The sequence below is a fragment of the Phodopus roborovskii genome, unplaced genomic scaffold (assembly GCF_943737965.1).
Source record: "Phodopus roborovskii unplaced genomic scaffold, PHOROB, whole genome shotgun sequence".
Classification (NCBI taxonomy): Eukaryota; Metazoa; Chordata; class Mammalia; order Rodentia; family Cricetidae; genus Phodopus; species Phodopus roborovskii.
The window spans coordinates 39,129,464-39,156,770 of record NW_026126418.1 but is presented as its reverse complement, the minus strand read 5'-3'; the positions used below and the strand labels follow the sequence as shown (position 1 = coordinate 39,156,770).

General features: G+C 42.0%; 1 protein-coding gene across 3 annotated transcripts in view; it reads right to left on the bottom strand.

Moving 5' to 3' along the window:
* Cobll1 (cordon-bleu WH2 repeat protein like 1) overlaps positions 1-23,556 on the bottom strand; it is a 146,412-nt gene extending 122,856 nt beyond the window's left edge. For 2 of the 3 annotated variants that reach the window (XM_051184564.1, XM_051184566.1), the window contains exons 1-2: positions 23,532-23,556; positions 22,886-23,012 (exon numbers count right to left, since the gene is read on the bottom strand). In XM_051184564.1, the coding sequence (XP_051040521.1) occupies positions 22,886-23,012; positions 23,532-23,541 (137 nt within the window). In that variant the 5' untranslated portion in view covers positions 23,542-23,556. Of the gene's footprint in view, positions 1-22,885; positions 23,169-23,531 lie in introns of those variants that run through there. The other variant, XM_051184565.1, reaches the window with a different exon arrangement.
* Between the last annotated feature and the right edge of the window lie 3,751 nt (positions 23,557-27,307).

The following is a 27,307-nucleotide window of genomic DNA, read 5'->3' as shown; positions in this document are numbered from 1 at the left end:
CCAGTCTGTGCACGTAGATAAATATAAAAGCACCAAAGAAAAAGTTCTTATGTAAGAAAAGACTATCATAGGCTCAGAGGCAAAGTTTTCCAGTAAGGAAGCATCACTAACAATAAAAATCACTTGTGTGGTTGCTTATTTTCTTTCTTACAAGGAAAGGTAAGATAGCTTTTTAATATAGACAAGGTGTGCTTATATTATCTCTACATCTTACCAGGTAGAGTCTTTTCTAATGATTGCTCCAGGCTAGAAAAAAAAAAATGTGCTTACAAAGAATCACATTCCGTGAACTAATGAGTTACAAAACAGCTTGATTTATACTTGGGAACACATGATCCCAAGCCAAGTATCAACTACTGACTTACTAAACAGAAACTGAGAGCTGGGCCTAGGAAGAGAGTTCATTCCTCATCCATGTCCATAGAAAGTTTGCCTTATGAGCTGTGGATGGAACATTAGAAATCATACGAAAAGCCAGGCATGGTGGCATGGAGTCTTGCAATCCCAGTGCTCAACAGGTACAGACAGGGTGATGCCTAGGGCTCTGTGGCCAGCAAGCCTAGCAAATCTGGGGACCGCCTGGCCAGTGAAAGAGACCCTGTCTCAAAACAAAATGGAGGGAGGGGAGTGTGAATGTATCATGCATACGTCATATGCTATGGTAGACATTCAAAAATTTCAACCACTCAGGTGTAGACATCAGTTACATGAACTTGTGCTCAAGGAGTTACTGTCTTTAGTTCTCTTTGCACACAGCTCCTCCAACTACACATCCAGTGTGTCTTGTCACTCTAGGAGGACCAGTCCCCAAGTTTAAGGCAATAAAGATGACTTGCCAGAATCTCCTCAGATGAAGAGTAACTGTCAGATGAAGACTAACTGTCACTGCTGCCTGTCAAACTGGCAGCCTGACCCCTGCCTACTGGGACAGCTGACCTGGCAGGGAAGGAATAAGTCAAAGGGCACCGTCTCTTACTGCCATAGCAATGAACCTCACTCCTCCTGGGTTACAAAATATTCCCTTCAGCAATTTTCCCTTTGGCACCTCAGTGGCCCTTGCAATGCGTGCTCCGTGGTGAGGCCAGCTTTCTCCACACTTGTCTTTACAAACCCAGGCTGAGAAAGGCAGTTTTGACACTGCCAAGAAAAATCCATGCTAACTTCCTAGAGTCTGTTGAAAACCAAGCATAGGAAAATTCTGACCAGGGTCTATATCCCTATGCACTTTCTCAATGGCACAGACACTTTAAGACCCAAATCAGACATGCTACCATCCAATATAGAAAAAGAAAAAGAAAAAAAAACTATTTCATGTGCATAGTAACTGGTATCTCAAAGATTTAGATTTTCATTATATTAAAACAAAGCATTATTATTACATGCTCTCAAATGTTGTTCAAGGGTGTGTGTGTGTGTGTGTGTGTATGGCTGTGTATGTATGTACAGGTGTGTGTTTGTGCCACAGAACAAGGGGAGGTCAGGGAACAGCTTTTGGGAGTGGGTTCTCTCCTGTCACCTTGTGGGATCCAGGAGTGAACCTTAGGCCTGAGCACAAGCAACTCTACCCCCTGAGCCATCTGCCTGACAACGATGTACGCTATTAAAAAGATAGAATCAGCTTTTTCCTCTCAGCCAAAATGATTTTGTTCTATGAATATAATTTCCATGTATTATAGTAACATTACCAATGCAGTTCCTGCTAATACCCAACCCACTATCCAATAAATTTCATTTTCAGTAAATGCACGTGAATTTAAAAAAAAAAAAAAAAAGTGAACATGAGATCAAAAAGGTTTCTTGTCCTTAAAATGAGCTATGGGCTAAACAGACCGAACCCCCATTTTTCTAACTATCTTCCTCCCAAATCAATTTCTAGTCACAAAAGCAGCTTCTTCAGCCTTTAAAGGAACCTGAGAGGTTTGAAGGCTTTCAGGCCCTATACCCCAGAGTTTGGCCATGCCTCTGTCGTGGCATCTCGCCTCCTCTGGAGTTCATGACTCTGCAGTACTGCTGAAATGCCCAGCCCCGACTGGGCTGTACTTCTACAATGCACACATCTGAGCGGGCTGGTGGTACAAACCTGAAATCCCTGCACTCAGAGGGTGAGCTTGGGCCCACTTCAACTACACAGTGGGGACTTGTTTCAAAGACCTCTTAACCAACCAAACCATCACAGAAGAAACGATACCTCTTACCAGAGAAGGCAATTACATGCAATCGGACCTTAGTTCAATGCTCTCCAATAGCTAACTGCCTCGATTTCCCCCAAAGAATGTCCCTTCCCTGGCATCTCACCCCTGATGACACTCACAGGTTCCTCTAAAGGCTGCAATGGTTTTTGGTTTCTAGCTGTGGAATTAAACCTATGGGCGGTTCTTTCACAGCATCAGGCTTGAAAAATGGCCTTCTCCCAACCTAAGGCTTACATCCCTTTCAGTTAACGACTTCATTGGGAACAGTTCAGAGGCTCAAGAGATGAAAGGTTAAAAGTAACACCACAGTACACAGGGACACTGACAGGAATTTAAAAATTCAAAAAGAATTTTTAAATGAATTTTAAGTAATTGAACAGCTTACAATATAAACTTAGAGAAAACATGAATACAGTACAATGCTCACAAAGCAATCCAGAAGCATGCATTCTAACAACAAAGTTATGTGAACCACCTTGGAAAGAACATGGACTTGAAGGTACAAAGCCACGTTTTAATAGATGAATTTGTAAATGTTGCTTACTGTGGCTCCCATCAGGCTCCTTCTTAACAAACACGGCTCTATCCCCAAGGTACACTAAGAGAACAAAACTGCTTAACACAACTTTCTCTACAGTATTCGACGACTGGTGCTTTTTTGCATGAAATACGTAAATCTATAACATTATATATAAGGCACCAGGAAAATGTCAAAAATGCCAGTTACTTGCATTATTGACTCCACTAGGCAAAATGAAATATTTTTCTTTTTAAAGTCACTGGATCTTTAAATGTTCTGCATTAAACATGTTAATTTTACAGTAAAATGATTAAAGAAAAATAAAATTATAAAACAAAGTGTTTTGTTCCATTTGCAGTTACCTCTGCTACACTCTGGCCTTGCCATGCTAGTGGTTCTCCAAAACAGAACAGCAATTCCAAGATGCAGATAGTTTCACCTAACATCCTGGCTTGGTTTCCATACCTGCCACTGGCCTGGTCATGTGACTGTATAGTAACACATCAAGATGGCAGACTCCTCTCCAGAAAAGGTACCAGATGTCAGCTGGATGTTACCACTAGACACAGAAGAACATGTCAAACTGCTAATGTGACACCTGGAGAGTTGGCATCACTCCAAGTCCACACTATCATCTTTTTTTGTTGTTGGGTTTTGTTTTGTTGGGGGGGGGTGTTGTAGGGTTATGACAGGCTCTTGCTATGTAGTCTGGGATGACATGAAACTTGATATATAGAACTCACAGAGATCCATCTGTCTCTGCCTTCCAAGTGTTAGGATTAAAGATCTGTTGTCAGCTGCTTATAGCACCAGGACCCACAGGTTGGATGACCCAGAGACCTCAGATAGAACCAAACACTACAGGAGGGAAAAAATGTCAATGCAATGATGAATCTCAAGATAAAAATATTCTGCTATGCTCATAGATTGGTGCCTAGTCCAATTGTCATTCAGACAAGCTTCATCCAGCAAAAATGGAAACAGATGCAGACCCACAGCTAAACATTAGGCATGAGCTCAGGAAATCCTAGAGAGGAGGGAAAGGATTGTAGGAACCAGATGGGTCAAAGACAACACAAGAATCTACTAACTAATGTACTCACAGAATCTACTAACCTGGGCTCATGGGTGCTCGCAGAGACTGAACCAGGGAGACTGCATGGGACTGATCTAGGCACTCTGCACATATGTGACAGTTGTGTAGCTTGGTCTGCTTGTGGGACTTTTAACAGTGAGAATGGGGATTGTCTCTGACTTTTACTGGCTTTTGAGACCCTACTCCTCACACAGGGTCCGCTTGACCAACCTTAACATGGGGAGGTGTTTAGTCTTAAGGCAATCTGACAAGCCATGTTTTGTTGATATCCATGGGAGACCTGCACTTTCCTGAACAAGAGAAGGAGTGGATGGAGGTGAGAACAGAGATAGGATAAGGTGGTGGACTGGGACAAGAGGAGGGAGGGAAAACTGGCAGAAATATAAAATAAAATAAATAATTTTTTAAAACAGACACATGTGTGCATGCCTACATACATACACACACATACAGTGTGTGTGTGTGTCACCACACCCAGTATCACCTAAGTTTTACCTCAACCTTGCAAAGTCTGACTTCGCAAATGTTCATTTGGGGTCATCATTGACTTGAAAAGTATTTTACAAATACTCATTTGACCTCTGAAGCTTTCACAGTCAAATTACCTTGTGAAGCACACCGATTAAGTCAACTTACCAGAATCACCCTGTTTCTTTAATAACTTCAAAGTGCCAAGTTTATGCCTGGGTATAGCCAGAATAGACCAACAACATACATATGCTATGAAAAAAGCCAATACAGTGTCAAGAAAGTTTGAATGAGGCTTTCTTTTTGGACAACCATCCCCCCCACAAAAAAAAAGAAGAAAAAAGGTATATTGATACTTGTCTCAAACAAATTAAAAATGTCTAGGACTACAACTTAGTGGTAGGTTTTCTGGCCTGGCATGCCAAAGGTCCTAGGTTCAACTCCTGGTATATATTCTTATTAAAACAACCAACCAAAAAACAGTGAGTCAAAAGAAAACATGCAAGTTAATATATAAATCCACTGTCAATCTGACACAACCTACACTCAGCTAGAAAGGGCAAACTTTCCAGGATTTGCCTGGATCAGATCAGTGTGTGGACATGTCCTTGGAGGACTGACTGTCTCCATTCATATGGGAAGGCCCAGCCCACTGTGACAGCCATATAAGAAAGCTAGCAGAGAACAGGCCTGGAAGTGGGCCAGTGAGCAACATTCTCCCATGGATTCCTCAGTTCCTGCTAGCGTTCACTTCCTTAATAAAGACCTATGACCTGGAAGTATAAGCCAAATAAAGAACTTCCTCCCTAAGATGCCTTTGGTCAGAGTAAAACAGCAACAGAAAGGAAACTAGTACACCCATGTCACCATACTTGACCCAGTAAAGATTCCCCAACCCAGTCATTGAACCCAGGGCCTTATGTATACTTGTCAAATGATCTGCCATCAGCACTTTCACCCCTCAGGCAGAGTCACTCTAAATTGCCCAGACTTGCCCCTCCAGCTTGTATTCTCCTTCCTGTAGCTAGGATGACAGGTGTGCACCACCACACCTGGCACAATTAAGATTTTCAATCAAGAGTGGAGAAAGAGTTATAGCTTTAATGTCTCGGGACAAGCATGGTGTACACTGCCCTCAAATACAGCACACTGTTATCATCGTAGGGAGCAGACTTGGGAGTTACAGGGGCTTTTGTGCCTATCAATAGCTACAGCTGGCACATTTTTACAGCATCTGCAGTGCACCATGCCTCGTGTTCTTGTTTGGGAGAGGTAGGAGGTCTGTTTCTGAAAAGAATGTTCTCCTCTGTGCTTGAACTGTGGCCACAGTGGTGTCAAGCTCTTAGGCTTCTTACATAGATTCCACCATGGGAGCAATCTCACAGTCACCCTGTCAGTACATTCCTAATCTAACAGGGACGGCAGGGTGGGGGGTGGAGGGGGAGACTTTCTTCCATTGAAAAAGCAGGTGAGTTCATCAAAATTAATGTAGGTTTTGCCAAAAGCAAGCAGCATGAACTCTGCATGGATTTTTTTCACAGTGGATTTAGGAAGCTTCACCAAATCCCATCCTCTCCTTCCTTGGCTTCCTTGCAGTAATATGTGTCAGCATTACAACTGGCTACTGTCTAATAATGTGGACAGTCATTTGAAATTTATCAAACATATTACATGCCTGCTACACACTAGTTTTAATTCCACTGCTGATTCTGTGGGACTAGACTTCCCTACTACGGAGGGGTCAGACAGTGCCAGAGCCAGCCAACAGCAATGCAGAGAGACCCAGCGCCAGCCCTTCTGCCCAAGCTCGCCCTACGACAGCAGCCTGCCAAGTGCCAGCTGACTTCTGGATGGACCAGTTTTGTCTGAAACCCAAACCAATGCTGTTAAATACCAGAGAGCCAAGTGTGCTGGTTCCTCCCATCAGCCAATGGTAAGTAGGCTGCAGAGCTGAATGAAGGGACTTTGACTCTAGTTAGATGCACCAAGGACTGTGGGATCACCTGTCCATAGGTTATCATTTCACAAAGGGCTTTTTGTTTTGTTCTTAATTAATTAGATTTGTTCACTGAAAATTCCATCCATGTATACAATGCTTTCAGAATACCCTCATCTCCCCCACAAACACCCTCATACCCATGCCTGTCAACACCTTCCTTTCCTCCCTACCTTTCCCTCTCAAAGGTGTTATTGTTTTGCTGTTGCTGATTTTAAAGATAAACTCTGGCTTAGGAGTTCAACTTATTTTAAGGGACAATAAAAGGCTGGTGTATTGCCAGAAATGCCTTAGAAAAAGAAAAGGAAAACTACAGATAAAGGTGTTCCTCCAAACGAAATAATTTGCAGTTTTACACCCATTTTGGTAAAAACAAAAAACTAACAGCACTTGAATCTAGGGAGGAAAAAAAAAACAAAAACCATCAGAGAAAAGTATTGTAAGTATTGTGCTACATAGATAATTATTTGGCAATTTGAGGAGATGGGAGTTGAGACAGAATCTCATTATGTACTCCAGGGTGGCCTGGACCTTCAGATCCTCCTCGGGGCCTGCAGAGTTCTGGAATACAGGGTGCTGGGTTTACAGGCCTGCACCTCCATGCCTGACACAATTTAATTCCTTGCCTTCATAGCACCTCCCAATTCTGTCTCTTTGTAGAGCTAGAAAAAATTCATAATTCCATCTTAGGTTTCCATCTATTTTTGTTTATGTCAACTGGCCAATTCCTCTGCTAACAGGAGTCCTGCACCAGAATGCCGCGGCCATTGACAATTTAGATTTTCCAGCCTTGACACAAGGAAGAATGATTAGGTACTACTTGCCTACTTCACTTTCAGAACCCCTAACTTGACTTACAAACCAAATGTTCTTTTTCTGTCTTGATTCAAGGAATATTAAACCTAAATAATGATAGCATTGTCTATGGGCCCTGTTAATTTTACCCCATAAACACAAAATTGAAATAAGAGCACTAAGAATTTTCACTTGCACTGTTGAGTATGTTTCAAAAGGACCACAAAGCTAAGACAAAATCTTAAGAATGATGAGAAATCTACACCAGTGATTTTTATAGTACTGCATTTGATGACATCTCAGCAACAGCCTGCTGTCAGTACTTATAAAAGTTAATACTCTACTCATACCAGCACTCAACACAACAATGGAGTGTCTCCTACTTCATTAAATAAGCAAGTCTCTTGCTCCTATCCCTACATCAACTTATGACTCAAGTTCCCACAAATTCAAATAATTCTTATCTAAAAGCTAATAGTTGTTGGTCTGAGTATGTGCAGAAATGAAATTAAAACCTGATATACACATAAAAGTAGCAAGCAGCCAAAAACATAGCCTCAGCTTTTTTTTTTTTTTTTTTTTTTTTTTCCTATTTCACAATAGATGTAAGAATAGTGTTGTGATCACTTAGTAGCAGAAGGTAGGGTGTGCTTGGAGAAGCAAACCTAAACACCTGCCAACAGGAAGCTAAAATGGAGAGGGGCTTGATAAAGGACAGGAATGATTGCTAAGGTCTACTAAGTTTAAAGCAAGATGTAAACCAGCATTATTGGATAAAGAAGCAAACAATACACACATTTGCTCGGACTGGTAAGAAGGCATGACTTCATGTGGGGCACAGGTTCTTGATTTACTGAGAAGAGGCTACATGACCATGAAACAAAATCTTCACGTTATTTAACTGACTGATTCACTGTACAATATTATTTCTGTTAGAGACTTTACTAGAACTGGGAAGGTGCTTAGTGGTAAGAGTGCCTACAGTTATTACAGAGGTCCCAAGCAACTCACATCAGATGGCTTACAAACGACCTGTAACTCTGGCTCCTGGAGATCTGATGTTCTCTGAAGGCACCTGACTCATATGTAAACATAAACACGCACGAGCACGCGCGCTCGCGCGCACACATATACATACACACACACACACACACACACACACACACACACACACACAAATAAAAATAATTTTTAAAGACAACTTTTTTAGTATGGTAGCACTAGAATCTAATAATGACTGCATTGCATACTATTTAAATTATGTTTGTTGTGTGGACCTGAGAAAGTTTTAAATTATAGTATCTTACGAGCAGTCCAAAGAAACAGTAAAACCAGAGTTGAGCATAATCATGGGGGAGAGGGGGCGGGAAATGCTTTATTTTGGTGTTGCAAGTGTGCTTTGATTTGTGATTTGTTTTGCTTGTTTAAAGATTTTTTTGTTGTTGCTTTTTGAGACAGTCTTGCACTGTTGCACAAGCTGGCCTTGATCCGATTTCACTGTAACTCCTTCCACAACTTCCCATGAGCTGGGATTATATAGGTAGGAGCCAGTTTGTCACTAAAGGGATGTTAATGTTAATACCAGTCACCTTGGGGGTGGGAGTCTACATGGCAATAATGAAGGAACTAAAAAGATTTTTTTTTTTAACTGATATGTCATTCCATGTCATTTAAATATTGGGAAAACAAGAACTGGATAATGATACACACACACACACACACACACACACACCAGTTACCTTCACTGACACAATTATCAATCTGACCACAGATTAGAGCCCCCCACTCCCACCCATATCACTAACTTTTGTTTTGGTGACAAAATACTGACAGAAGCAACTTGTAAGGGGGAAGCCAAGGGGATTTCAGGGCAGTCAGACCCTGCAACTGAGGCTCCAGTTTTGGAAGATCATGAAACGGAGCTAGGGCTATAGCACCAGCATTCAAAGGTCAGCCAGCTCCTGTAACCCACACCTCAGCTAGCCTAGCCTTAAAGCACACCTACGAAAGAGGGAATCAAGCTCCCCAAACAGGAGCCTGTACAAGACATTCAGGTTTGAGCCACACTATACCATGCTATATCCCCAAAGTTATATATGTTGCTCTTGAAAAGGCTGTATACAATCTCATACACAAAACATTCTCAATAATCTGAGATCACTTGATTGCTTCGCAACAGTGCCATAGATCAAAGACCTCAGAACAGCTTGTTCAGTGACAAGGCAAGCCAGCATGTGTTTTCCCACCATCAGAAATCGTTGTCTTCATTTATCAACTCTCCAAGTATATGTTCTCAGCTGCTTGTTCCTTTCCTTTTCTTTTTTTTTAATCTACCTCCTAAGTACAAATCTGATCATCCTGACATTTGCATTTAAAGACACATGACTCACCTAACCTAAGTAAAATAAAAGGCATTTAATTCTCCCCTTTAAAACTCCCTGAAGTTGGTTTCTGAGTTAAACAGTGCGAAAATGTGAGCCAGTTACAAAGAGCTCAAAGAAAGAAAGCAATACACACAACTGAGACACAAATTAAAGAAACAAAAATCAAATTGCATGTAGAATTGTTACCCCAAATTCCAAAACAGTCACCATTTTATTTTAAAAATAAACATGATCTATACCCTTAAAATTCTGAACTTTGAATGCATATATCACCCCAAACAGCTTTTCCTTGGCAACATTAAAGTGTTTGGTCTCTAAAACTAAAGGAAAGACTTCCCTTCTGGACTTCCAAGCAAGAGTGCCTTTGTCCTCCTTACACATCCCTGAGAAGATCTTCTATAGCCTGCAAGGCTGTGTCTCATTCCCAGAAAATGCCCCAGAGCCACAGTGGCTTAGCAGGGATGTGATGACTATACTAGGACAAGTTCTTCACCCACCACCCAAATCACACTGCATGACATGTAACACTACACAATCAGCAGAAGGCTTGGCCTTTGGGGCCAATGCATAAGACATCTCAGATGCCTTTAATGATGAGAGTGAAATGGCAAAGTGCCAGGACTTTTACCAGCTTCTAGACAGGAAATCTCTTGGAGCACACAGTGAAAACGGACAGATCAGGAGCTATCATGATGCTCACCACTTTCTCCTTCCTAGGGACCCAAACCATTACTATCACCCGTTTACTTCTCCTTTGGTGTCGAAACCAATCCAAACAAACACTGGGATTCTAGGACTTTAGCTTACAAAGTAATTATAAAGAAGCAATGAATGACCAAATCTAATTTTCAAATACCCCAGTGCTAATGACTGACTGCCCTCTTCTCCTCTCTCTGTCTTTGTCTTTCTCGCTCTAATTTTGGAGACAAGCTCTCACTCAGTCTACAACAGGTAGACTTCCAACTACACATGTAGCTCTGGCTAACTTTGAGCTTACAGAAATCCTCCTGCCTCAACCTTCCTTATTGCTAGGATTACAGGCATGAGCTGCTACAGTTGGCCAGTTTTAACTTTTGATGTGTTTAATAGGCAGGAAAACACACCAAACAAACAAACAGAGTAATGGATTTCAGTTATGAAAGACTAGTACTAATATTCAATTGTTCCTAGTAAAAATGAAAATCCCAAAATGCTACATTTCAAATACGTTCCTGAAATCATGAAACTGATTTGAAAAATCCTAAAAACGTCCCTAAATAAATTGAAAATCACTTGTCTTAAATCCCAGGGCTGCGTTTTCTTAGTGTCCTGTATGAATCGGGTCCTTGACAGCTTGACAAGCTGTCATACATAGATAGCATCATACTTGCAAGGCAAGAATCCCTTCCGCACATTGCACCTTCCAAGGGAGACTGCATTTCCAAAAGAAAATATGGTAAAGGAGTGGACTAGAGGTGGCAACACACTGAAGAGAGAAAACCTGTCCCACATAGAATGTCAAGGGGAAAGTGAACATATTTCCTCTTTCAGATCACTTGTATTAAATGCTTCCCTTTGAAGTGATGATACAGCTCACACTTTCCTAGATGGAAAAATAGCCCATAGGGGGTACACTATCACAATGAAAGTTAACCTACAAGAGAGAGAGAAAACAGAAAAGCATGGGGGCTGCCAACATGGGTCAATGAGGAAAAGAGCTTACCACACAAACGTGAAGAACTAAGTTCAGATCTCCAACACCACATGACAAACTGGGCATGATAGGTACAACAGACACCTGCAACCCTGGTGCTGAGACCAGAGACAGCCAGATCCCCAGAGCTCCATGGTCAGCACTCTAGCCAACTGGTGAGCTCTGGGATCCGGGAAGGAGATGTTAGTGCAGAGAAATAAGGTGGGGGGCAATAGAGTGATACACCCATCATCAATCTCTGGGTTCCACATAAGCACGTGTGCGCGTGTACCTGCATGCATATGCATGCATGCACCACATGTAAATGTTTACACGGAGACAAATACTGGTAGCATATGACCACAAATATCAACATTTTACCTTACCTCTTTCACCTAAAGACATTATTTTCCGCCACCTTCAGCTTTACTCTCTTGAAGCACAGCCAAAACAATCAGTGTGTCTAACTACTCTCTGGAGATGTAGAATGACACATCTTAGGATGTATGCAGGATGACACACAGGAGCAAAAGCGAGGACAAAGGCACTCCCAAGCCAAGATTTGCCCAGAATTTTTGCAGCCATCTACTGAGTCACAGACAGCAGAGAAAGAGAGTGGCCAAAGGACAAAAAACACAGATGTCATCCTCTCAGATAGCAACCTCTTTCCTGAGAGATGTGTTCCCTACAGTTGTCTCTATTCTTTTAAGGCAATGATACAAGGCAGGAACACCAGGCTGCTTCTGGGACACTCCACTCCACTTGCTATTAACTCTCATCCTTTTTCACAAGTGGCAAAGTACACGCAATGACTCCCACAACTATACTGACTACTGTTGATTTCACTGGTCTAGAAAGCGTAGCATATCCAGTGAGCTCAGAATGGAAGAGTCCTGGTCATTTTCCCATTAGCAGCTCAATTTCCTGTTTTTCTAGAATATTTGAACTGACACACAATTGCAACAGCTGTTAAAATGCTGGTTCTCGCCACCACTGCTCCCCTTAGGCTCATCTACTACTTCCAGACTTCTGTTTCTGCAGAAATAATAGCATGTGTTTGTGTGCATAAAGACAGAGTAGACAGATGGAAATCCTCCAGGACTGGCCATAAATTCCTCACCTAGGGTTGAGGATATTAACTACTTCCTTAGAAGTAGACCTTGTTGTACAGACAGGAGCCATAAACGGAAATGGTGTGATGTAGAAAATACACCAAAAGGCAGCCAATTACTTGGTGTTTGTGGTGGTTAATCTCAACTGTCAGCTTGAAAAACTGGAGAGTCACAGGGAAGATGAGCCTCTGGGCATGCCTGAAGGATACTCTTCATTAACTGTGGTGCACCAGGAGGGTGGTACCATTCCACAGACTGACATCCTGCACCATGTAAAAAGGAGAGGTGAGCTGAGCATGCATCCATCACTCTCTGTTGCCCAGCGGTATATGGCAGCTCCTTTTGTCTTTCTTGACTTTCCCACCATGGATGGGCTGCCCCGAGCCAGAATAAACCCTTCCTTCCTTAAATTGCTTTCATAGGAGTATTTGATCATAGCAACTGCAAGAAGAAACCTAGACAGTATTGACCACACTGAGAAGCCAGTTTTTCCACAATAGTGCCAAGCACTGTAACAATATGCCGTAGTAATTTTTGCACGTAAAAGTCAACCTACACAAAGTCAGTCATTATGCAACACCACATTATGAACCTAAGCTATTATAACTCAAGTTCGTGTTCAATACTCTTTCAAAATCTTGCCTCTTAAATCATTTGTATCATTTTCGAAAAATCAGGTTTTTTTCCAAATAGGAAATATTCTTTCAAAACAGTCACTCTTTTAAATATGTCCAAATGACATGATTTCTTCAAGTCTGGAGAAATTATAAAAGATATAAGCACATCATTTTATCCCCAACTTTGAAAATAAAATATAGCATTATGCTCCAATTTAAACTGATAACCCAATTCAGAACAGAGGTAAAATCTAGGAAATTCAAATGAGGGACTCAAGTCATAGCCAGGATCTTCATTCTCACACCATATGGCCACATACTTAAAAGCCTTCGTGGGGCTCCACGTTTTCTACACATAGACAAAGCTGAGAAACTGACTCAAACCTGTAGTTCAGTATCATTCCCCCTATCAAATTCCTACAACCCGCCTATGAGTTTGCTCCCTGGGAATCATATTAACAAGTGAAGACAAGGAAGTAATCACAATACTACCTACTACATGACACCAAAGAACGAGGCACAAATTACTGTCTGGAAGCCATGAGGCGACTTTGGTCCTCATAAAGAGGTATTAGCTACCTAAAATCCACTGAGTGCTACAAGTTGATCTAACTGCCTTTGCATTCTTTTCTGTCTCAAAAACTGAGACCACCACCCCCTTAATGTACTCTCAAAAATACTTCAAAATTTTCTTCCAGTTTCCAGATGTTTGAATCCACCCCTAAATATTTAAACTGATGGGCAGCACTGTGAATTCATTCTGTGAAAATCCAGCAACCCCAGCTCACTCCTCACATTTTTCAAAGCAGGCATTCCTCAGATAGGGAGCTTCTGTGCAAAACTGTGGCCCTTTGGCCCTTTATAAATAGTCCTGGGAAACTTCATTCTCCCATACTTTTAGTTTGTTTTTACTATAACAGAAGGAGAAAAAATTTATCAAAGCAGTGTCATGAGAAAAAAAAAAATGTCTCATAGCTATCATACTAAAGTTGGAACACTAAAAGGCCCAAGGCTAAAAAATATCTTTTACAACAACTTAAAAAAAAATACAAAGACAGTTTGATTTAACTCCTAAAGTTAAGTACAGAGTCAAAATACTACAGTGGTAAAATGCTCAGCTGCAAAGACCAACACTGTGAGTTCGATCCCTGGGATACACACAGTGGCAGGCGAGAACCTCTGACTTTCATGCACACATGCAAGCAAGCACACACGCACGCACACACACATAAAATAAACTTTAAAAAAACTAGACAGGAACTCCATGCACCTTGGGTCCATTTACTTCTGAAAACCCTACTGCATCTGTCATTGTTTGTGAAGGATTTCTCTAGTACAGGAGTCTAAAAGTCCATCCAATATAAGATAATGAGTATTAATCCAACATCCTCTAAATGTTAAAATTCAAATTCATTTGCCAAGGGTCAAGACTAGTATTCATCTGAAAAAAAGAAAAACCAATTTACTATTCTGCAAAATCTCTAATACTTTATTTTATGAATGTATAAAATTATTTAGAACCAACTGACATTTGTGTTCAATATTTAAAAACCAATACATGTTTTCTCTTCATAGGTTAAGCAGGAGGTCAACCAACTTTTCCAAGGAGCTTCGGAATGCGTAACTGTTTTTAGCTCTGCAGGCTACCAGATCATAATCTGGTCTACTCAACTGTGTGTGCACACAGTACGCAATGCATTAGTGCCAGCTAATTCAGCTGCTCCAAAACACTGGCAGAGAACAAGAAATTAATATCCAAAGAATACTTGAGATGAAAAAAATAAAAGAGAACAATTTTTCAAAAACATTCAAAGTACTTGACCAGATTAATTCTCCCAAGAAGATATAGAAATAGCCAAAAGAGGATACATAACTGGAAACTACATGACGTCACTAACCATTAAGGAGACACACTTGTCATACCACTAGAATAGCTACTATTGGCATGAGAGGTTACCAGAAAATTACAGTTCTTGAGACAGTGAAGAAATGAGAAGCTTTATCTACTGTTAATGGGAATGTAAAATGATATGACTATTGTAGAAAACACTATAAAAATTTCTCAAAAAATTAACAAGAGCTAGTCTTGGCAACACATGCTTGAAAACCCAGTATTCTGGAGGCAGATGACAGCTTTGGCTGCATAGCAAGTTTCAAGAAGCCAGAGATAAAGAGCAAGGCCCTGTCTTCAAACAATTAAAATACATTTATAAACTACAGCCATGTTAGCAACACTTGAGTTCCAGGTAGATCTGGACTACATAGTGAGACCCTATATTAAGGGAAAGGGAGGGAGGGAATGAGCTGGCAGGCAGGTTGTATGAGACAGCAATTCCACTCCTCACTCCATTAAGGCTGGGTCTCTAAGTGCTATTTGTACACTCATATTTATAACATCACTACTCACAATAAGTAAAATATGGAAGAAACTGAGCATCCACAGAAGGATGTCTCTTTACACACAAACACATTATGAAGCAACACAAAGGGGCACAGTGTTCCTACATGATACAACATGTAAACACTGACGCCATGTGAAATAAGCAGGTCACAAAAGACCAACAGATCCGACTTATAAAGAGATGGTTGGCAAGACCAAAGAAACTACAGGCAAAATGTAGAATGGTTGCTGGGTGATTCAAAAGGGGGAAGCAGACCACTATCACTTAATGAAAATAAACTTTCAGTTTTAACGGAACAACGTGTATGGAGATGGGGAGGGTGATAGCTACTCAGAAACATGTATATGCTTAATACAATCTAATGTACACTTCCAAATGTTTAAGGCAGTAAATTTTACATTGAGGTTTCTATTTGCTCTGATTTTAAAAAGGGGAAAAAAAATGGAGAAAAGCACAGGTAGTGTCACAATTTGTCAGGCCACAGTCTGCAAACCCATGAGGAAGGCATGGTATCTTAAGTTCTAAGAATAAACAGAACGTTAAGTTGGCACCAATGTACTGATTGTATCTGATATCATGTTTCTTTTTACCTACAGGGTACACATAATTTCTTCAGCAAAGCACTTATAATCAGGAGCAAATTTCCCAGCGTCCCCCCACCCAAATCGCTTTATATGAAAGAACTAATGAGGATTTGACAAATTAAATGAAAAGAAGTCTTAATAAGAAGCCGGACGGTGGTGGCACATTCCTTTAATCCCAGCACTTGGGAGGCAGAGACAGGAGGATCTCTGAGTTCAAGGTCAGTCTGCTCTACAGAGTGAGTTCCAGGACAGCCAGGGCTGTTACACAGAAAAACCCTGTCTTCAGGTCATAGGGGTGGGGTTTGGTAAATGGATGGTAAATGGATGGTTGGCACTGCTATGTAAATACATCCTACAAAATTGTCACTGTTTCCTGCTACCTCACTCAGGAAATTAAGATTTTGAAGGAGAAACTGAGCATTGTTCTACTAAACCATTTCATGTTTCTCATTTGGTAAGCTCTCCTTACTTTTGAAATTGTGCTGTAAATACACTTCACAGCTACAATATAACAAAAGTAAACATGTTGTCATACAACAAAGGATTTCCATTTACTGGGAGTAGAAGTTTTACTGTGAGCTTGAAAACATAATTTACCAAAAATAATTTATCATGGATTTCACATACAGCCCAAGTATTTAATCTCCTTTTCAGTGTTACACACTTTTATAATAACTGGAATGTGAGGTATTTTTAAATATATAAAATATAGACATTGCTTTGAAAAGAATTGCCATAATGAACTTTTCAGACCATTTGAAATAAAAAACACTTTGAGCCATTAAGTATAAACCAAAACACCAAATGCAATACATGACACAGTTGTAAACTCAATGTGTTAGGCTAAGCCCATTGTTGAAAGACTTGGGTTTGGAAGCAGATCTTGCTTCCAATACCCCTGTACCCACTGGAGTTTTTTGATCATGGATATGTTAATTCAGCAAGGATAAGATGAAGTTAATATACTTTCTCAAAAAGAAAAGGCAGGCAGTGGCGGTGCATGCCTTTAATCCCAGCACTAGGAGACAGAGACAGGCAGATAGTTGTGAGTTCAAGGCCAGCCTGGTCTACAGAGTTAGCTCCAAGACAGCCAAAGCTACACAGAGAAACCCTGTCTCAAAAAACCAAAATGGGGGGAGGGGACTATTTAAAAAAAAAAAAAACATACTATGCAGAATATGAATAGTATCTTTAGAGACTTAAAATCAAGCTTAGTTCTTTAAAAAAAAAAAAATAGCAGTACCTCCATCCCAAAGTCAGCTGTTGTTGTTAATCAATCACTCTCAAACCTGGTTGCTCTGTAAACCTAACCATGTCTTTGGACCAGACCAAGCCAATCAAACCAAGCCCTAGGCTCAGACAGAACCTATCAAACCAAAGCAGGTAGATGTGTAAGGAAACATGTGCATTGGTTTTAAAATTACCTGGGTGATTCTTACTTTGAAACTTACACTAAACATTCAATAGTCAAAGTTTAGAACCAATAATGCATCCAAATAGAGGCAGAAGAAAGCACTCCGTAAGTTCTTCCTTAATTCTCTCTAGCCCACCAATTAACTCCTGTGCTCCCAAAGCAGTGAAAGGTAAAAGTGAGTTTGTTAAACCCTGTCTATTCCTTCACAACAAGGTCAACTAAGACTCTGACATTTACATTTTTGAAAAGTCAAAAAAAAAAAAAAAAAAAAAAAAAGGCTTATCTGGGCAAGCAAAGAATGCCAGCATAAGCACATGATTCCAAAGATAAAGTCTCAGACTGAGGTCAGCAATCACGTTGCTTTTTCTCAGTGATTAATGCCACAGTACTGGGTATTAAGACCCAAAGCTTGGATAACTTTACTCCAAGAAAATAAGTAGGCTCTTCTTTGTGGGGATCATGTTGCAAGGCTCCCATAGATGCCCTAAATCATAGCTGCTTCTAAACCCTTAGCCATACTATGTTTCCCTATACACACCCTTACCTCAACTCACATAGTTTAATTTATAAACTAGGAACAGTGAGGTGTTAATAGTAATAAGTAAAAAATGGAATATTACTATAATAAAAGTTATTCGAGGTGAATGTGTCTCTTTCAAATCATTTTGTACTTTCAATTCAAGAAAGCACTGAACTTATTTGTGGCACACCTGAATTTTCAGAACCACAAATCTTAGATTGTTGGAACCATTAAGTGAAATGAGGATTTCTTTCTGGATAATTATTATTATTTATTATTTATTATTATTAGGGACTAGGTCTTACTCTGTAGCCTAGCATGACTGGCTGTAACTCGTGACAGTCATCCTGTGTCAACATCCCACGTCCCGGGATAACATGCATGAGACACCCAGCAAATAATGGTTTCTTGACCCTAAAACATTACTGTGCTTTGAGTTGGCTGATTTGATATCCAACATGGCTACCAAGTGATCAGTGGTAGACAGCAGACAGCATAGATGAACAGTCATCTGCTGGGTTGGATAAGACAGAGTAAATCCAGATAACATAATATGTCATCATGGTACTCAGAAAGAAATGTGACTTAACATTTACAAACTGTTTCCTTCTGGAATGTTCTACATAATATTTTGGACCCATTACTGGCCACAAGAAACTTTAACTACTAACACTGGATAAAGTCACAGTAGAAAGGAAAATAATGTTTGGTTACTACTCTCACCTCTAAAACCTTTCAACTCTTCAACCAGTGTCTCAACAGCGCTCTTCTCTTCAAAGATACACCAGCCAACCTAACATTTCCAACCAAGGAAACTAGTGAGTGATAAAATTTTCATATGTCACAATACTTATTAAACCAGCTAACTTTCATCTATGTGAAAACCTATGTTAACAGGCACAAACAGATGATAGGCTTCAGATAACAAACATATATATCTATGGATATACATTATGTGACACCTATGAATATTCAGAAGGAAAATTATTGAGATGAATTCAAAATACTATAATTGAGCAGAGATTTGTGAACTGTACAGCCCCTACAATCAGACAATCAGAGCAGGCTCTGAAAGCATTCTCTACCCAGATAACTACACATCACTTACAGAAAACAAGTCCAGTGGCCACAGTGGAGTCAATCAGCAGGCAGTTGGTTAAAGCCTAACTAGTTAGTTGTTTACAGCTAAAGCCATTAGTTACCGACAAGGTTCAATTACTTTGATTACACTCTGTATGGGGTGGGTTGGTCTGTTATAAATAGTGCTAGAACCCAGTTCAAATCAATTGCTTTTTGCAATTTTGCTTTAAAAGTGTGTGTGTGTGTGTGTGTGTGTGTGTGTGTGTAAAACATGTAAGTAACATGCAAACTTTAATCTAGCATCATAGTACACATAAATAGGCAGCTTTTCCAAGGGGTTGAGGTGGGAAGACCCAGAGTTCACTGCCGGCCTCCACTTTGTAGGGCTCATCTCAAAACAAACTCATGGGAAAAATAAACAAACATTTAATCTCAAAGTAAAATCAAAGCTGTTGAAATTCAGGGCCTTTGATATCTACATTCAACAGCATTTTCCAAAGTCAAAAAGCCAAGCCTACAAGACATGCAACAAATGGCCAGTGGAATGGATACGTATACACAATACTGAGAAGGAGAACTAAGAAGATGATGAAGGACTGAGGAGGTGAGCCAGAAGCCAAGGGGAAATACTGAATGTGATCCATAGAGCCAAGACCCCTTGAAGGCCACAGGATTTTCAGCTGGTGGCCACAAGGCAGCCACAACTTCTATGCAGATACTCCCATCTCTCCTAGGTGTTTCACTATGTTATGCTAAATGTGAGTTAACTATATGAAAACACTGAAGAAAAAACTTAAACTATTACAATTTTGATTTAAGATATGCAATATCACAATTATTTGGAATGTTCCCAACAAAACACAGTAGCCAAGAGGCCACAGAACTATTCTTTTCTTAAAATAATGCTATTCCCCGAGTGTACTAATATATAATAAAAACGTGAGTTGGAAGAGGGAGATCAATTTTACTGTAAGTACTGTACTGTAAGTCCATCTTAAGTTACAATAAAATAATACCTGAGACTAGGTAGTTCTTGAAGAAAAGAGGTGTGTTTAGCTCCAGCTGTAGAGCCTGAAGCCTGAGTGCAGGCAGCCCTATCTGCTTATCAGGTAAGGGCTTGCTAGCTGCACCATAAAATACAAGTATCACAGCAGAAGACCACAAGAAATGGAGCAAGAGGCAAGCAGAGAAAGCCAAGCTTACTTTACAACAGTATTCTCTACTACCCATAGCCAACCCACCCCCATTAATCTTCTCTAATGACCTCATCATTTCTTAAAGGGACCACCTGCAACTCCGTTATATAGGGGCCAAGTTTCCAACCTAGGAATCTCTGTGGAAAAAAAAAAAGTAAACTATAACTCTCAGTTAATGATTCAACACCAATGGTTTGGTTTGTTAAAATGTAGGGGTTTTTTGGGTTTTTTGTTTTGTTTTGTTTTGTTTTTAATATTTTACCATGGTGAGGAGACTATTCAAATCAGTGAACACAATGAACAGTCACCTCAAACCTCAGTTTTTACTAATTGGCTCAGGAACCTGAGCAGAGGGTTTCCTCTGGTCCCTTTGTAAAATACGTAGCTGTGTTGATTTGTCTTTCAAATAACCTGTTACAACAGCATACACCTTGGAAAATTACAGACAACAGAGGACCTCTTTTGAGCAACAATACCCATGGATAAGAACTAAAGTAGGCCTCACCAGCTATTAGGCTATTGAGTCATGATATAATTAGTTCTATAGTAAGGAACCTACCTTCAAAACCAACAATTATATCATATTAAAATTACACCCTGTCACCTCCTAAATACTCTTATTTTTCCACAATTTAAACCTTTTTAAAGGTCTATATTTTTTTTATTTTTAGAAAAAGCAAAAGCTAATCCTGAATAACCAACAAATATAACAAGCACTTGAAATTACATGGCAACAGACAAGTGGGAGAAGGCATGCCATTAGAAATTCACTTCTTAAAGGATACTGTTAGGTACTACTGTAGCTCTTGTGTTGTGCACTTTTCCAAATGTCTTCCCTTAAGTTCAGAAGGTTAAGGCAAAGGTTCTTTAAAATATTTTCTTGCTGGGAGTTGGTGGGGCACACCTTTAATCTCAGCACTTGGGAGACAGAGGCAGAAGGATCTCTGTGAGTTCAAGGCCAGCCTGGTCTACAGAGCGAGTTCCAGGACAGGCTCCAATCCAACACAATACAGAGAAACCCTGCCTCAAAAAAAAAAAAATTCTTCTGTGAGGTGTGCTGTTGTATGCTTGTAATGGCAGTACTTGGAAGGCAGAGGCAATAGGTCACCCTCAACTCTAAATGAAGCTCCAGACCAGCCAGACTTGGGCTAAAGGGGTTTCTGACTTAAAATAAATAAATAAATAATTTTTAGGAACAGCAAATGTTTCACTGAGAAATTCTATGCATACTCTTTGAGAACTCATTGGTTCAGCCTTCAAGTTCCCAAGTGTACAACCTGGGGTATTCTTTCTATGCTTGTGACTAGAAAGATCTTTGAATTTCTTCATCACAGAGCTATCTGAACTCATCCATTTTCTTAAAAAAAAAAAAAAAAAAAAAATGACCCCTGAGCATCTGTAAGTCTACTTTGTGTAAATGGTTGTGTTTAGGGAACAATCTACTACCAAAGGCGCCAACGCAAATCTCTGTTACTTTGTGAGAATCTAATTCAGTCTTGTGAAAGTTGGCCCATCATCAACTTAGACAAATCTACAGCTCTATTTTCAGGACTTGATTTATGTTCATCCCACCAACACATTGAAAGAATATGTGAAAGGATACACCTTATCAAGTTTTTAAAAAAAAAAAAGTGTGGACATTTACAGCAAAAAGGCTATTTGCATGGAGAAGATCAAAATTTAGAGAAAAAAGAAGGAATTCATACACTGCATGTTTCCTCTACGTAAGCATTACACTAAATATCTGTTAGATTAGTCATGTTGCCTTGAGATTCTTCCATGTTTCCTCTAGACAACTGCCAATACTCGCATGGCCTCTGATGAATAAACATGCTGTGACTTGCTCCTAGGGAAACGCCTGTCATGTTCCAGGGAAAAATGACTTCTTCCCTCATAAACCAGGGGGGCTGGGGGGGGGAACCAAAAAACCTGAAGGACTCTCATTCATTGCTTACAGTCTCAACTGTTCCTTAACGTTCCTATTTCTGGAATTTTCATACTGTTTAGGGCATTTCCACGATCTGATTAACAAGAAAATTGAGATTAGAAGGTGTACCGACAGGATGCCTTCTTCTAGGACAGGGTTGTGTAGCTTGACCGAAGTTCTCCTCAACTCTTGCAGGACTACCTGTTCTCACTACTGTTTACCCGTTCTCACTACTGTTTACCCAAACGTTTAACAGTGATTTTTAGCATATTTGGCAGGAAGGCATGCTTCATTTAATATTAACTCACCATGTGACATCCCCTTCCCCTCCAATCGCGCCTCAGACACGTGACGATAAAAGGTATAGCTGTTTGCCAATGCGACTTTGCGCTCGATTTTGGCATCACCAATTGGGCAGAGGCACACACACACACCCCCAGTCAGAGGCAAGCACCCCGCCTGCTCCCGGAACTGTCAAGCCGGGCTGACAGCTGGCACACCTTGCAGCGCCCTCCGTGGACTTTCACAAAGCCCCTTCCTTGCAGTCACCTTGACAGTACTGGTCCGCCTGGGCCTGAGCGCTTGGCCAGTAAAACTTTTCCTTCCTTTCCCGGAGCGCACTTACAGGTGTCGTCCCCCGCTCCAGAGCCTCAACAAGGAACCCTTTGTTACCACTTTTGCTCCGGGACTCCTCACCCAACGCCTGGCATTCGCCTGGCCTTTAGCAACCCCGACCGGAAAGTCTGCCCAAACCACCGAACCCCCCACCCAGGAGACACCCGGGAGGACGCAATATTCCGCGGCGTGCGGCTCGGCCCAGGACCCAGGCGACCCGTGGGGAGCGCGCTGCGGGGCTGGTGAAGCGCACGCAGGAGGCCTCGGCGGCCGGGAGGGTGGTTCCCCTGCTTACCCTAAGGAGCCCGAGAACTGCGGGGCAGAGGTGCGGGGCGCGTTGCGGGGTCCGGGATCCGGAGCGCTGCGGTCCATCGCGAAGCTGGTTGCTGCGCGGGCTCGGGCTTGGAGGCGGCGCGTCACTGCTGGGGTGGGAGAGGCCGGAGGGTCAGGGCGGGAGCAAGCCGGCCGAGAGCCCGCCTCGACCCACTGCAGCCGGGGGCGGACCCGCCTCCCCGGGACGCTTCCACCTGCGGGCCGGTCCCCCGCCCGGGGGCGTCCGCCGCGAGGAAGGCCACGGGTCCCCGCCCCGGCTGCAACCCGCAGCCAGTTGGCGGCGAAGGGGCGGCGCGCGGCGGCCCCGACTGCGAAGGAGGAGGAGCGGGCTGGGCGCGGGACGGTCGCCACGCCCGCAGTTCTTGGGCTCTGGCGCCGGCCGCGCACTAACTGAACCCCGTGCAAACTTTTACCGAGGAGCTGGAGACCACAGCGCCCCCACTTTCCTAAGCCGCTTCCCGCTCTCCAGGGGACCCGGCCCGTCCAGTAGGCTCGCAGCTGGTCCGGAGGACCCCTCCTCCTCCGCAGGCCAGCTCGGACGCCCAGAACGAGCACGCGGCGGAAGGTGGCGGCAGTCCCCCGGTCGCCGTGCCCGCGTCCCCACTCACCCTGCCCCATGGCCCTGCCGGGAGCCCCGAGCTCGCCGCCGCCTCGGCCGCCTCGCCCAGCAGAAGTGAGGGTGACGAAGTCGGCATCGGAGCGAGCAGGGCAGCCAGCCGGAGAGGGGACGGGCAGGGCGGGCGGGCGGGCGGGCGGGGACGCAGAGCGAGGAGAAATTTCCTCCCCCTCCCACCCCCGCCCCGAGACACGCGGCTTTAGGGTACGGTACCGCCAGCGAGGCTGGAAGAGAGGAAACTCCTAGGCAGCGCTTTCTAGTCCCCACCGCCAGCGCGTCGCTGGGGGAAGCCCGGTGAACCCATGAGGGACAAGGAGAGTACCTGGCTTGCAAAGCCGGAGGGAGGACCGTCTGGTCGCGGAAGTGCAGAGAGCTGGCGGACTGAGTCCTACCTGCAGGCTGACCTTCTAAGTGCAGGATTTTTTTTTTAACCTTACTGACCCCTGCGGTTGCTAGCCTGTAAATGGCACCTCTGACACTATGATCTTTCTAATCGGTGGCAAGTTTAAGCTTGTTCTGTCTTCTCAGGCATGCTTCTCGTGATGTGAACATCCCAACAGCTGTGATTTAAGGACTGGACGTTCTCATGATGACAGTCTGTAAGCTAAGAAAAAACTATACGTAGAGTTAGTGGCATCTTGGAAGTTTTACAGGAATAAAGGAATCCCAGACAGTGCTTGCTTGTTTGTAGTTTCAGTTCCTGAAAGCCTGCTCTTCAAAGGCATCGTCCCACCTGACAAACAGGTACTTTTGCATATCCTCTCTTCATTCTTAGAAGCTTGTCATTTATTTAATGTAAACCATATTGATGAATTCAAACGCTAACGTCAGAAAATAATGTTAACATTAAAAAAAACTGGATACCTTCAGTGACAAGAACATGCTGTGAGATAACAGAAAGGATTCAGACTGTTGGTACACATTAAAATTAAATTGGTGTTTATAACCCGTGTTTAATTAAAGGTTCTTCAGTTGCTCATTCATTGCAACCAACCACCACAAACGAATTCTGTAATTAAAAGCAACAATTCCCCAGTATTTAGCATTTTGCCTGCTATGGGTAGTCTTTAGTCTCCCTTGCTGTATAGAATAAAGACTCAGTACATTCCTGAATATGAATGGAGGCCAGGATGAGGCAACTTCTGTGGATTACTCCATTAGAACCATATCATTAAAAGTTGCTTTTAAATATTTTGACTAATACTGAGGCAACTGATTGAACTGGATCTGAGTTTTAGGCTTTAAACAATAACACAGGTTCGACGAGTTCCTGAACCTTTTCTGAGTCCTGAGTCTAAATGAATAATAGATTTACAGCAGTTGCTTAGACAGGCTGTAAGTAGTGAGTAACATTGAAACCACTTAGAAGTTTATCGAGTTGAGTCACAGGATCAATCACTTCATTAGTTTCAACCTGAAGTTAGAGCCCACTGCTAACATTATTGAATCCCAGGTAGGCTGATCTTAAACATACTTTCACAACATTTTGTTAACTGCTGAGAGCAACTCGCATGACACCATGCCATCCTTTTGTTCTTGAGGATAGGGCAAAGCCATACTTTCCATGCACTGAAGCTGAATCCATCCAAATGGCTCACTTGCACAAGTGAAATGTTTTATTTTCTTGTAGATTACATCAGCAGGAGTACTGACTGTCCATAGCCTTCAGTGATATTGTAATCCTGCAGAGATGTATTAAGAAAGAGGTGACACAAAGCTGAGGGGCCCTAAAATCTTAAGCCATTAATTACTCTAAGAACAGCTTGGAGAGGCCCAGAATTTACAACAGATTCCCCCCAAAGCTCTAGTCTGTTTGGGGATTAAGTCACTAAAAATATGTGCAGCAGCTCTTAGAAACAAGACTATACTTCATGTTCTTTTTTACTACTATCCATGATTTAATCTTGTAATTGCATAACTTACCAGCAAAATAGTAATCATAGTTGCTAGAAACCTTTTCCATAATGCTGGGAAATGGCCCCTTCCCAGTCCCTCTGAAGAGCTATTCAAGTCTGTCCAGATGTTGCTCAATTTCCCTGATAGGAAATCTTACCCCTTGTTCCATACAATCATTTTTAATGCATGCTCTCAGGTATTAGCACTTCAGAAAGGCTTTGCAGACTGCCCAGGTAGAAATAGCCCACTCTTCTTAGCCCTGGGAGACTGGAAGGTGGACCGAAGCTGACATGCTCCTTTCAGTTAGCTTTTCATTGTTGTGACCAAACTACCTGATGAAAACAGAAGGAAATTTTATTTCAGCTCACAGTTTACAGATTTAGAGCTGTCCATTCATCATGTCAGGGAAGGTGTGATGAAAAACAGCAGCTCATGCCAGGGTGGCCAGGACAAGGAGAAAAGGCATATGCCATCACTTTGGTCATGGTGTTTCATCAAATCAGTAGAAACCCTAACTAAGACAAATTGGTACCAGTGTATTGACATATTGCTGTAACAGACCTGACCGTGTTTTGTGAAGGATTATGGAAGGACTTTGAACTTTGGGCTAAAAAACGCCATTGAGTATTGAGACCTCAGTGGGATGTTCTGGGGGGGGGGGGGACGACTTGGGAGATAAGAATGTTAAGAACAGTGCAGGAGATGGAGGTCTGGCTTGCAAACTTTCCGGGGTGTTCAAAGACTCTACCAGGGCCATTGGTTATTTTGAATTTCAATCCCATGGTTCTGGTTAGCTGGGGCTGAAGAACCAGCTGTGATTAACAAGATACCAGAACTACTGAAGTGAAACCTTCACTTTACTGGGACAATTGATGCTGGTTGGCTGGATCTAAGAAATTAGCAGTGATTAAGAGGAGACCAGCATCACTGAGGTGAAATCTTCTGGGATGTGTTTGCTAAAAGCTCAGAGAAGCTGTGTTCCAGAGGTGGCCAAGGTTGTACCTCATGCTGGCAGCCAGCTGGACCTGGTAATATATAATCTTCACCCAGGTGGAACTGGTTTTGAAAGCACGAAGGGGTCATAGATAGCAGCTGAGACTTGGCACTGTGAGAGGCCATGAAAGACCATTGGTGAATGTGCAGCCTCAGTGGCAGTTGAAGGCCCAGAACTAACAAGGTCATGCAAAAAAAGTTGAAGCTTGGCACTGTGATGAGAGCCTAATAGAGGCTATTGGTGAAAGTGCTGCCCAGTTGCAGCAAGGGACCCCAGCATTTTGGAGATGCCAGTACCGTGTGATGACCACCAAGAACAGCAGTAGCAGTGGATTGGAGTCAGCTGGAGCCTAGATTATGAGTTGTGTGTGCTGCAGAGGGCAGAGCTGGAGAAGTGACCCAAACCCTTCAGAGGAATCCGGATGATCCTGAGTAAATCCCAGATAATTTGACATTGAGTTCTTTATACTGTACGAGTTTGGTTTTGCTTGGTTGCCATTGTGAGAGTACCCTGCTTCTTCCCTTTTGAAGAAGATACTTAATTTTGATTTTTAAAGGAGCCCACAGAGGAAAGAGTTTTAACTTTTAAAAAAGAGATTGGGCATTTTAAGAGAGTGAAATTTTAATGTGTTTGAATTGGTAATTACTGAGAGACTTTTTAAAGTATTTGATTTTAATATGAGATCTTGGGGATAAATAAGAAAGGCAAGGATGTGGTTAATACTGGTGTACTAGTGTGTCAAGTTGACAAGGGGTCAATTGTACTGGCTGATTCTATCTGTCAACTTGACACAAGCTAGAATCATCAGTCAGCCTCAGTTGAGGAAATGTTGGCTCCATGAGATCCGACTGTAAAGCATTTTCTCATTTAGTGATCAA